Raw genomic sequence first — 13,394 nt, forward strand, 5'->3', positions numbered from 1 at the left:
GCTCGTGTGCTGTAAAACTTTGATGTTACAAAATGTTTTTGCAGGGAAAAAGTTGTTTCAGTTGTGATAGACTGAATTAGTTTGCATGGCCGCTTCTAGAATTTACAGGGATCATATTTTGGCGTTTGCTCTCCTACGGAAACTAATTAAATATGTGCTCTTCATTGTTTGAATTCTTATCTGGAGGATCTCGCAAAATGATTTTTGCCAAGCTCCTTTATCTTTCATCGAGATGAGTTCCTTCTACTGCTTATAGCCTATCTGGTTTAATTGTGCTTTAAACTACCATCGTTGAAACTAAATTTCAAACTTAGCAGTGAAAAAGTTACAAAACTGTTTCATTACGTTTGTGGAGTTCCGCTTTCCACGGTGTTTCAAGAGGTTTTCATTTAAAGTGGGGAAATTTAAAAAAGTTGTATTAACTTAAGCTATAACTAAATTATTGAAATCATTTAGTTAGTTTAGTTAGGTTGGTTGGCCCTTCTGACAGTCAAAAAATTTACAATTTTGAGAATAAACAAAAATCGATATTATCTTTTCTATTTTTTTTAATTTAAAGACGAAAACAGCTATAAACTCAGAAGAATCAATTATTGGAAGTTTCTGTGAAGTTTACGAAGAAAAACTAAATTAAAACTAACAAAATCGAAAAGGCTATAAAATCTAAATTTAAAAATCCAAAAAATAAAAAAAAAATATTCTTTCTCGATTTTTCGATTCATGTTTTTTTTTGATTTTTGAGGGAACTAATTTAAATACTTTCGATTAAGTTTCGTATTTTCTTTAAGTTTAGGAATTTAAGAATGAAATTTAAATATATTACTTCTCTTAACCCGCTTATTGACTATGCCAAGTTCCAAAATTTTAGAACCAGAATAAGATTTTTTAGAAGTTTATATTATGAGACAACCGAAAATTTTCCAATATTCTATATTAAACTTTCTATTATGCCACTCATCTTGCACTTCGACATCATTAGAATATAGGTAGTACCCCCATTCTCTCCATAACACGCACGATATTTAAAGTAAGCAAATTCAAAACTCCCGCCACCCACCTTGTTGGTAGGCCTGCTTACTGGCGGTTCTGTCATTCTTCATTTTCGTGCCATAACACGTTCACGTTTTTTTCCCGAGTTTTGAAGAAATTAGCCAACAAACGTTAGGCAATGGGAAAATATCGTAAAAGAAGACATCGTGACCACAGTTCGAGTTGCAGTCCGTCCCCAGGAGCGAGAGAGCACAGCGAACTTGGTCAGAAATTTCATCACCTAGAAAATGAGGTTATGTTGCGGCGTCACCGTGGCGTCTTCAGGAATTTGACGACACTCTTCGGACTTTCTTGACTCCAGGCTCGTCCCAGAAAGAACAATTGCAACTGCAGTTTATCCTGTTGATTGCGGTGTACTTTAGCGTATACCTTTCCAGTAGACATCGTGGCCACAGTTCGAGCTGCAGTCCGTCCCCAGGAGCCAGAGAGAACTGCGAACTCGATCAGAAATTTCCGTTGCAACTGCAGTTTATCCTGTTTGTTGCGGTGTACTTAAGCGTATACCTTTCCAGTAGACATCGTGGCCGCAGTTCGAGTTGCAGTCCGTCCCCAAGGGCCAGAGAAAACAGCGAACTCGATCAGAAATCTCATCGCCTAGAAACTGAGAAAGAACACAATTGCGCTTTCTTCTTATGGAGAATTGCGTTACTACTGCAGTTTATCCTGTTGTTTGCGGTGTACTTTAGCGTATACTTTTCCAGTAGACATCGTGGCCACAGTTCGAGTTGCAGTCCGTCCCCAGGGGCCAGAGAGAACAGCGAACTCGATCAGAAATCTCATCGCCTAGAAACTGAGAAAGAACACAATTGCGCTTTCTTCTTATGGAGAATTGCGTTGCAACTGCAGGTTATCCGGTTGGTTGCGGGGTACTTTTGCGTATACCTTTCCAGTAGACATCGTGGCCACAGTTTGAGTTGCAGTCCGTCCACAGGAACGAGAGAGAACAGCGAACTCGATCAGAAATTTCATCGCCTAGAAAAAGAGGAGTTGCAGCATTTTCAGGAATCTTCGGACTTCCTTGGCCTTGAATGAACGCAATTGCGCTTTCTCCGATGGAGAATTGCGTTGCAACTTGCAGGTGTTCTTATTGGTTGCAGTGTACGTTTTTTGTATGACCTAGCAGCGTTGTCTGAGGTGACCTTTCTTCACGTTGCGCTTTCTTCTTATGGAGAAATGCGCTGCAAAATTGCTGATTTCCCTGCTGATTGCGGAGTACGTTTTACGTTACTGAGATTATCTTCTTCAGAGTTGCTTTCTTGTAGAGAATTGCGTTACAACTTGCAGGTTGTCCTGCTGGTTGCGGTACGTTACTGAGACTATCCTAACGGATGAGGTGAGCCCGAGGATGCGCCTGTTTAGAGCAAGAAGTGTTGTCACTCCTTGTGCAGATGCCAGTTGGGACGTCAACGATAGGTGATCCTGTTCATGCAAATTTGTCGGCGCGTTGGGCCTCTATTCTAACACAAGGTTTGCCTTCTGTATCTCGCTCCACTTTGGTCCCAAATACCCATTGGATGGTAATTGTCCTTTGTTCAACGCGCAAAAATCCAATCCAGAATCAGTCGTCTGTGTCCCTGAAAGGGTAATCTATCGCGACACTCGTTAAGCTGGACTTCAAGTTCAGATGGGGCGGCCCTCTTCAATATCAAACTGTTTTATACCACCTTTTGCAAAAGGAGGGGGGGGCGACAGTGATGTGCAGATTATAGGATGATTATCGGATGCAGCTCGCCTTTTGGCAAATGTATATTACACTCAAATCTGCTTTCCGTCTAGAATTAATTCTCAAACGTTAAAAAGTCGAATCTCGTTCCCTTTTTTGGCAATAATCTTGAAGAACGACTTTTAGGAAACAAAAACACTTGGAAAGACGGCCTCTCCAAGGGATCTGACTTTGTCAAGGCGTCCTTAAAACTGCCGAGGTTCATACCAGCACTGGTCATCCCGTTTGGACGCACCAATCAGAAATGGACAAAGAATTTTTACCCAAGAAAACACAACTTAAACGATCCCAACCACAGAAGACCAGTCACGGAAGTTTGAGATTAGCAGTGGCGGCCTCCACTGTAAGATTTGCCGAACGATTGCAGTCTTTTATTGATGCTTGACAGTCCATCACCAGCAACTAGACAAATTTGTCGTTGATTTGGGGTTTTAAAATCCTTTTTTTTTTTGTTAATCTTCCACACCAAGGTCATCTTCTGCTGAAAGATTGATGTCTGTCTCAGAAAATCAAGCGACTTAGGTCGCAGTTAATGTTACTAAAGAGGGGTGTTATAAATTTATAACCAAGTAAACCAAACCAGTTGAAGTACAATTCGTTACTACTGTTTTACAGTCTGTAAGCCTAATGGTTCTCAGCGACGAATTTTAAATTTAAAACACTTAAGCATTAGGTCTTTGCCCTAAGTTGCTTCTTAGCTTCAATTGATCTAATGGTTGCATATTTCTTTGTTTGATTATTCACACTGATAGGCGATTTCTTCGCTTTTGTTTAAATGGAAAACTATGAATATTCGCCATTACCCTTTAGGTTAGCGTTGGCTTCTTAGCTGTTCAACAAGTTAAAAACTTGTTGTTCTTTGTCAGTTTTATAATAAGATGACTTATTGCTCTTTAATGACACGATGAATCTTGCTCTGGTATCTCCAAGACTGTTAGAATCTTTCAGATTTCTAATTAATATTAAAAAATCAAGTCCATCTTGCAAGGTCGTGAAAATTTTTAGGAATTCTTTTGAATTCGGAACGAATGACTGTAGAGTTGCAACCGGAAAAGAAGATCAAAGTTAGAGCTAGAGTTTTCAAAGAAACTTTCTTGCACAATTAGAGAATATACTAGATTTTACACCCGTCTGTACAGCTGTACAGTATGGCTGGCTTAATACAAGGTACATGGAAAGAGCGAAGGTTTAGCCCTTCAACAATTTTGAGATAAATATGACGCTCGCATGTTGTTTATCTCCCTCTTTAACAGAAGATTATCTTAAGTGGCAGCTTAAAGTTTCTCTATCAGACTGTCAAATAAAGTCGTTTGACTTTTCAACTGAGACTTACTCTGATGCCTCGTGGACCGGCTGGTGAGTTGTAAATGGAAATCAATGGGCGTTTAGACATTGGATGAAGAAAAAGAAGTGTCACTTCCATTATCTTGAATTCCTAGCACCTTTTGGTCTAAGGTGGTTAGCTTTCGAGCCACGTCATGCAAAAATTTATTAAGGCTTGACAACGCCACCGCCGCTGTTAATATAAATAGGATGGGTGGTATTCAATTTCCATTACTTTCTAAATTATCCAGAAGGATTCACAATTTTGTGAGCAGCAGAACTATGGATCTTTGCTTCTTATGCAAGCTCTTTAAATAATGCCATGGCTGTTTAGGAGTCCAGAGAGATACTTGCATTAACAAAATGGTAGCTTCTATTTCCAGTTCAACATACAAACAATGGCGTGACGTGGAAGAAATGTAGTCACGGAGCCACTTTTGCGTTAAACGTTATAGTGAAATCAGTAGACAATGTTTTGTCCTTTCTGACATACGAATTTAAGACGGATTTTCGTACGGGAGTCTTAACAGTTTCAATTCGGCTTTGGCCTTTCTTTTTACTCCTAAATTAGGTGAGGATCACAGGATTAAACGGTTTTTAAGCATATCTATCACTTGAGGTCATCAAGTCCCAAGTAGGATAAAGTTTGGACCTCAGTGTTGCCTTAGCACACCTTCGCACAATTTCATTAAACGCAGACATATCTCTCTGTTTTTTAACATTGAAGCTTGCACTTCACCAAACGGAGAAGATAAGACGTTTTGTTTTCGTCTTTTTTCCAACTTTCCAAAAGAATGCCTCTTTCGCTACTATTAGTCGAGCCATAAAGGATGTTTTGGAAACAGCAGGTGTTGACGCCTCTATTTTCTCGGCAAATGCCGCTAGAGCCTTTAGGAATGGACTATTCTTAGGATGGTCCAAAAATCCGTTGTGTGCGGCATTATAACCGTTCTATTATGTAAAATAGATGTGGTCCTTTTGCTAAGGTTGTTTTAAATTATCCCTAATATACGTTTATATTAGGTTAGCCTTGTCATTGGAGACACTGACATAGTTTATTTTCATCTTTTACGTTTACCGATATTTATTCCAGTTTTAAATTGAGAATGGAATAAATAAAAGTCGAGTCGCAACGTACTTTAAACATCTACCTATATTCTAATGATGTCGAAGTGCAAGATGAGTGGCATAATTAACAAGATCAAACGAACTTACCAAGTGAAGTTCGATCTTGATTATGCTATCATCTTGCACAACGACATCACTCCCACCCTTTGCATCTTCAAAAAGATGCAACCCTGATCTTCCCAAGTTGCGACATCGAAGACTTTAAAATAATGACAGAACCGCCAGTAAGCAGGCCTACCAACAAGGTGGGTGGCGGGAGTTTTGAATTTGCTTACTTTAAATATCGTGCGTGTTATGGAGAGAATGGGGGTACTACCTATATTCTAATGATGTCGTTGTGCAAGATGATAGCATAATCAAGATCGAACTTCACTTGGTAAGTTCGTTTGATCTTGTTAATTTTCTTCAATGTTGGAACTTTAAAAATTTAATTTAGAGGTATGACGTTTCTTAATACGCTTATTAATTCTGCCAAATTAAAAAATTTAAAATCAAAAACAGATTTTTTAGAAATTTTTAATTTTTAAACGAACTTAAAATTTGAAATATTCTAGATTAAATTTCGTATTTTCCATTATTTTAAGAATTCAGTATTAAAATTTAGGAATATTGCTTACTAACTTTTTACATTCTTATTAACTTTTACAAATTCCTAAATTTTCGGTTCAAATTTTCTATTTTTCTATTCTATTTTTTTTTAATTTTTTATCGTAAGATGAACCAAAAATTTCGTACATTCTAAATTTGGCTTCATATTTTTGCTAATTTAAAGATTTCACGAATAAAAGTTGCAGGCATTACTACTCATGATTTGCTTATTTTACTCTGCAAAATTCCAATATTTTAGAACTTAAAACAGATTTTTTTGGAAGTTTTTATTATAAGAGGAACAAAAATTTTTCAATATTCTAAATTAAGTTTTCTATTTTCTTCAATTTTAGGGCTTTAAGAATAAAATTTGGGGGCTCTCTTGATACGCTTATTAACTCTGCAAAATTCCAAAATTCTAGAATCAAAAACGAATTTTTATTAGAAGACGAATGAAAAATTTCCAATATTCTAGACCAAGTTTCCTATTTTCTCAATTGTAAAAATTGAAATATGAAATTTGGAGGTAATATTATTATTAACACTCTTATTTAATCTGCTAAATTCCAAAAATTTAGAACCAAAAATAGATTTTTAGCAATTTTTCATCACAAGATGAAGTAAAATTTTCGTATTTTCTCTGGTTTTAATAATTCAATAATGAAATTTGGAAGCATTACCACTCTTTACACGTTTATTAACTCTGCTAAATTCCAAAATTTTAAAATAAAAAACAGGTTGTTTAGAAATGTTCAATTTTAGATCGACTCAAAATTTGAAATATTTTTTATTAAATTTCGTATTTTCGCTTATTTTACAAATACAAGAATGAAATATTAAGAAACATTATTGCTCACTATATTTAACATTTCTATTAACTTTTCTATATTCCAAAATTTTAAATCCAAAAACTAATTTTTTAGAAGATTAATTAAGTTTCTTAATTTTGCTAATTTAAGGAATTTGAGAACAAAATTTGTAGGTATTACTACTTTTGACACGCTTCTTAGCTCCACCAAATTCTAAAATTTTAGAACCAAAAAGAAACTCTTATTAAAATACGAACAAAAAATTTCCAATATGCTAGACCAAGTTTCCTATTTTCTCCAATTTTAAAAATTTAAACATGATATTTTGAGGCAATACTATTATTGGCAATCTTATTTACTCTGCTAAGGTTCAAACATTTAGAACTAAAAATAGATATTTTGGATATTTTTGTCACAAGACGAAGTGAAAATTTAAAATATTCTAGATTAACTTATATATTTTGTATACTTTTAATAATTTTAAAATAAATTTACTCTTAACACGCTTATTAGCTTTTTTGGACTCCAAAATTTTAGATCCAAAAATTAATTTTTTAGAATTCTTTTATCATTAGAACTGAAATTATTCGTATATTCTAAATTAAGTTTCGTATGTTTGTTTAATGTTTGTTTAAATTTAAGAACTTCAAAAATAAAATTTGTAGGCATTGCTACTTTTAACAAGCTTTTTAACTCTACCAAATTCTAAAATTTTAAAATCAAAAACGATTTTTTTTAAATTTGATTAGAGGACGAACCAAAAATTTCTACTACTCTAAGCCAAGTTGCCCATTTTCTTCGGTTTAAAAAATTTAAATATGAAATATAAAGGCAATACTATTAACTCAGCTAAATTACAAAATTTTAAAATCACAAAGAGATTTTTTAGAATTTTTTAATCGTAAGTTGAACTGAAAATTTCGATTATTCTAGATTCAGAAGTTTCGTATTTTCTCTAATTTTAAGAATTTAAAAGTGGAATTTGGAAGAATTACTACTTTTCGCACGCTTATTAACTCTGCAAAATTTCAAAAATTTAGAACCAAAAACACACTTTTTAGATAATTTTTATCACAAGACGAACTAAAAATTTTGAATGTTCTACAAAAAGTTTCGTATTTTTTTTAATTTTAGGTATTTAAGAACGAAATTTGGAGGCATTACTACTCTTGACCTGCTTGTTATCTCCGCCAACTTTCACAATTTTAGAACCAGGAACAAATTTTTTAGAAATTTTTGATTTTATGGCGAACTTGCAATTTCCAACGTTCTGCTATCGTAAATAACTATTAATTTTCCTCATTTTTTTCAAAAATCGCAAGCTGAAATTAACTCCAGTTAGCATCCTACAAATTAATGAAAACATGTAAAAACTTGTTTACATTTTCTCCGCTCATTGGTAGTATCAAACAAAATTGCGCATATCAATTTTAATAACAGTAATGGTACATAGAATTACAACTCGTTAAAACTTTATTTTTGTACTGTTTTGCTAGTTGATTAAATTTCACCTAACGGCAATTCAAGAAAAACAAATTAATAGTCAGATTGTAATTAACTTAATGGGCGCTAGTTGTACATTTGGTGACATTTTTGGGCAACGTGGGCCAATTTAATTACCCTAAAAGTATCTCAGAGTTTGTTTTCTCTCCGTTCGATTCTAAATAAATTTTTCGCGTGCATTTTCTTCCTCGCCAACTTACACTGTTTACTAAACCGCTTTCACTGCCAACATTGTAAAATAATAAAAGCGTTATCCATCATAATACTTCCCAAGTCTTCTGACATTTTTAATGTTGACATTGTATACCATTATTTCGTTCTGTTTTCTCACGTTTTTCGTTTAATATCAAGCACTAATTGGAAGTTTGGATTTTTTCAGATGTGCCTCTGGTTTCTTTGGAATTGGGAAGTACGCTGAATGGAAGCACCATCAAAGAAGGAGTTGATGTGTATTTCGAATGCAATATCAAATCAAATCCTTGGGTATACAAAGTCAGTTGGAGACATAATGTGAGTGTTTTGCTTGCTTTGTGAAGAATGATTGCCAATTCAATGTATTTTGTAGGGTAAACAATTGTATAATAATGCACAAGCAAACACTATTGTAAGCAATCAAAGTTTGGTACTTCAATCGATCACGAGAGCCAGATCTGGTCATTACACCTGCGTGGGACACAATCAAGAAGGGGATGGGGAAAGCAACCCTGTTCAACTCGATGTTAAATGTAAGTTTATTGTTACAGGTCAAGGGTGGAAATATTTTTTCACTTTATTACCTCCGTTGTTAATTTATGCATTTAATGACATTTATGATGATCATGATTTCAAACAAAAACGATTTAAAATGCATGCGAGATTGTAATTGACGATATTAACTTACCCATGTTACATAGATGTCAAAACTTTAAATTTTTAGTTCAGGAAATATTTTGGAATATAATTTTGGAATTTTTAAATTCATTTCCTAAGAAGTAAAAATTTTGGTTTTTGACAAGGTTATTAATTATGTGGAAAGTAATAAAATTCACAATTTTCAAAATTATAGCCCAATCAATAACCAATTTACGAATATGTTTTTGCAAACTTAAAAATTTGTTTAAAAAACAAATAAAAATTTTCAAAATCTGTCCCGTACATTTAAAAATTTTGCACTTTGACTCTTTTGTTAATCAAGTTGAAAGTAATAATTTCCGGAAATTTGAAAGTAATTATCCACCAAATAAGAAATTAACAAATTTTCGAATATATATTTGCAATTTTTTAATTTTTTGTTTCTTCAAAAGTAAAAATTTCTAGAACCAGTACCGTATTTTCAAAAAAAAATTGCAATTTGACAGTGTCATTAAACAAATTAAAACTAATAACTTCACGAAATTCCAGTGTTATAATCCTACAGATAACATATTTTCAAATATATTTTTGCAATCTTTGAATTTTTCACCTCCGAAACTAAAAATCGGTTACGTTATTTTCGAAAATCTTGCAATTTGAGAAGGTTTCAATCAAATTTGTAGTAGTAAATTTCGAAAGTTTGAGGGTTATAATCCATAAAACAACCAAATTTCGAATGTAATTTTGCAATTTTTGCCTTTTTTTCTTCTGGAAGTAAATATTTCTAAAAATCTGTTCCGTAACTTTAACAATTTTAGTTTTTGACAAAGTTATTAAACAAGTCAGAATATCTTTATTCTGTAATTTTAAAAATTTTAGTCCAACAAATTTCCAATTTACAAATTTATTCTTGCATTTTGAAATTGTCTTTTAGTTGAAAATAAAAATTTCTAAAATCTGCCCCGTATTTTTAAAAATTTTGCAATTTGACTAAGTTATTAGTCAAGTTGAAAGTCGTAACCACCTAAAGTTTCAAAGTTATAGTCCAACAAATAACAATTTTTGGATAAAATATTGTAATTTTTAAAAATTGTCTTTTCCTTGAAAGTAAACATTTCTAAAATCTGTCCTGTATTTTCAAAAATTTTGCAATTCGACGAGGTTATTAGTTAGGCTGAAAGTAGTAACCACCGAAAATTTCAAAATTATAGTCCAACCAATAACCAATTTACGAATATATTTTTGCAAACGTAGAAATTTGTCTTTTCAATTAAAGTAATAATTTCCAAAGTCTGTTTCGAACTTTCAAGAATTTTGCAATTTGACACTTTTGTTATTTGAGTTGAAAGTAATAACTTGAGGGAATTTTAAAGTAATTGTCCACCAAATAACAAATTAACAAATTTTCGAATATATTTTTGCAATTTTTAAATTTTTTGTTTCTCGAAAAGTAAAAATTTCGAGAACCTGTCCCGTCCTTTCAACAATTTTGCAATTTGACACGTTTATTAATCAAGTTGAAAGTAATAAATTCCAGGAATTTAAAAGTTATAGTTCACCAATAACAAATTTTCGAATACTATATTTATGCAGTTTTATTTTTTGTTTCTTCAAAAGTAAAAATTTCTAGAACCTTTTCTCTCTTTTTTTCAAAAAAATTGCAATTTGACAGTGCCATTGAACAAATTAAAACTAATAACTTCCCGAAATTCTAGTGTTATAGTCCTACAGATAAGATATTTTCATATATATTTTTGCATTTTTTCATCTCCGAAAGGAAAAATCGGTCACGTTATTTTCGAAAATCTTGCAATTTGACAAGGTTGTCAATCAAATTTATAGTAGTAAATTTCGAAAGTTTGAGGGTTATAATCCATAAAACAACCAAATTTCGAATATAATTTTGCAATTTTTGCCTTTTTTTTCTTCTGGAAGTAAATATTTGTAAAAATCTGTTCCGTAACTTTAACAATTTTAGTTTTTGACAAAGTTATTAATCAAGTCAATTTAGCTTAAATCTATAATTTTAAAAATTTTAGTCCAACAAATTCCCAATTTACCAATTTATTTCTGCATTTTGTAATTGTCTTTTAGTTGAAAGTAAAAATTTCTAAAATCGGTCCCGTATTTTAAAAAATTTTGCAATTTGACAAGATCATTAGTCAAGTTGAAAGTTATAACCACCAATAATTTCAAAGTTATAGTCCAACAAATAACCAATTTTTGGACAAAATATTGTAATTTTTAAATATTGTCTTTTCGTTGAAAGTAAAATTTCTAAAATCTGGTCAGGCTGAAAGTAGTAACTACCGAAAATTTCAAAATTATAGTCCAACTAATAACTAATTTACGAACATATTTTTGCAAACGTAAAAATTTGTCTTTTCAATGAAAGTAAAAATTTCCAAAGTCAGTTTCGTACTTTCAAGAATTTTGCAATTTGACACTTTTGTTAATCAAGTTGATAGTAATAACTTCCGGAAATTTCAAAGTTATTGTCCACCAAATAACAAATTAAAAAATTTTCGAATATATTTTTGCATATTTTAAATTTTTTGTCTCTCGAAAAGTAAAAATTACTAGAACCTGTCCCGTCCTTTCAACAATTTTACAATTTGACGCGTTTATTAATCAAGTTAAAGGTAATAAAATTAAATTTAACAAATTTTCGAATATATTTATGTAATTATTGAATTTTTTGTTTCTTCAAAAGTAAAAATTTCAATAACCTGTCTCGTATTTAAAAAAAATAGCAATTTGACAGTGTCAATCAACAAATTAAAACTAATAACTTTCTGAAATTCCAGTGTTATAGTCCTACAGATAACATATTTTCAAATATATTTTTGTATTTTTTGAATTTTTTCACCTCCGGAAGTAAAAATCCGTCACGTTATTTTCAAAAGTTTTGCAATTTGACAAGGTTGTCAATCAATTTGAAGTAGTAACTTTCGAAAGTTTCAGGATTATAATCCACCAAACAACCAAATTTTGCATATAATTTTGCAATTTTGAGGTTTTTTTTCTTTTAGAAGTAAATATTTCTAAAAATCTGTGTCGTAACTTTATAAATTTTAGTCATTGACAAAGTTATTAATCAAGTCAAAATAGCTTAATTCTGTAATTTTAAAAATTTTAGTCCAACAAATTTCCAATATACAAATTTATTTTTGCATTTTGTAATTGTCTTTTAGTTGAAAGTAAAAATTTCTAAAATATGTCCCGTATTTTTAAAAATTTTGCAATTTGACAAAGTTATTAGTCAAGTTGAAAGTCGTAACCACCTAAAGTTTCAAAGTTATAGTCCAACAAGTAACCAATTTTTGGATAAAATATTGTAATTTTTAAAATTGTCTTTTCCTTATAAGTAAAAATTTCTAAAGTCTGTCCTGTGTTTTCACAACTTTTACAATTTAACTGAGTTGTTAATAAAATTGAAACTAATACCTTCCGGAAATTTTAGGGTTATAGTCTACAAAACAATCAAATTTCGAATATAATTTTGCAATTTTTGATTTTTTTCTCCCGGAAGTGAAAATTTCTAAAATTTGTACCGTATTTTTAACAATTTTGGTTTTTGACAAATTTAATTATTTAGTCAAAAGTGGTATTTTCTGCAATTTTCAAAATTTTTGTCCAACATATAACTAATTTACGAATTTATTTATGCATTTTTAAATAATTGTTTTTCAGATGAAAATAAAACTTTCTAAAATATGTCCCGTATTTTAAAAAATGTTGACAAGTTTTTAGTCAAGGTGAAAGTAGTAACCATCGAAAATTTCAAAGATATAGTCCAACAAATAACAAATACTCGAATAAAATTGCAATTTTTAAAAATTTTGTCTTGTTGAAAGTAAAAATTTCTAAAATTTACCTGTACATATTCAAAATTTTACAATGTAACTAGGTTATTATTGAATTTAGAAGCACATTTTAGCCTCATAGTCCTGTAAATAACCAATTTGTGAATACATTTTTGCAATTTTTGAATTTTCTGTTTCTTACGAAGTAAAAATTTCTAAAATATATCTCAAATTTTTTGAAATTTTGGCAATTTGGCAAAGTTGTTAATCAAGTAGAAAGTAATGAAATCCTAAAATTTTGGAGTCATAGCCCACAAAATAGCCAATTTTCGAGTGCGTTTGTGCAATTTTTGTTTGTTTTTTCTTCTGGAAAAAAAATTTTTATTTTAAAAAATTCTGCAATTTGCCAAGATTATTAACCAAGTTGTAAGTAGTAACCTTCGGAAAATTCAGAGTTAGAGTCGAGTATTTAACCAATTTTACAGTATATTTTTGCAAATATTAAATAATTTTTTCGCTAAAAGTAAAAATTTCTAAAATTTATACCGCATTTATACAAATTTTGTAATTTGACTAAGCTATCAATCAAGTTGAAAGTAGTAAAATGCGGAAATTTTAGAGTTATACTTCATG

The 13,394-nt window shown here is 31.3% G+C and overlaps 1 protein-coding gene across 3 annotated transcripts in view; it reads left to right on the forward strand.

The window, feature by feature from the left end:
• The window catches only part of LOC148180391 (protein turtle homolog B-like), a 524,867-nt gene that overhangs the window by 484,003 nt on the left and 27,470 nt on the right, over window positions 1–13,394 (forward strand). For all 3 annotated transcript variants that reach the window (XM_088049704.1, XM_088049705.1, XM_088049707.1), the window contains exons 8-9: window positions 8,504–8,634; window positions 8,690–8,849. In XM_088049704.1, the coding sequence (XP_087905830.1) occupies window positions 8,504–8,634; window positions 8,690–8,849 (291 nt within the window). The remainder of the gene's footprint in view (window positions 1–8,503; window positions 8,635–8,689; window positions 8,850–13,394) is intronic.

The sequence above is a fragment of the Gnatocerus cornutus genome, chromosome 1 (assembly GCF_029298725.1).
Source record: "Gnatocerus cornutus isolate USDA-ARS CGAHR chromosome 1, icGnaCorn1.1, whole genome shotgun sequence".
Taxonomy (NCBI): Eukaryota; Metazoa; Arthropoda; class Insecta; order Coleoptera; family Tenebrionidae; genus Gnatocerus; species Gnatocerus cornutus.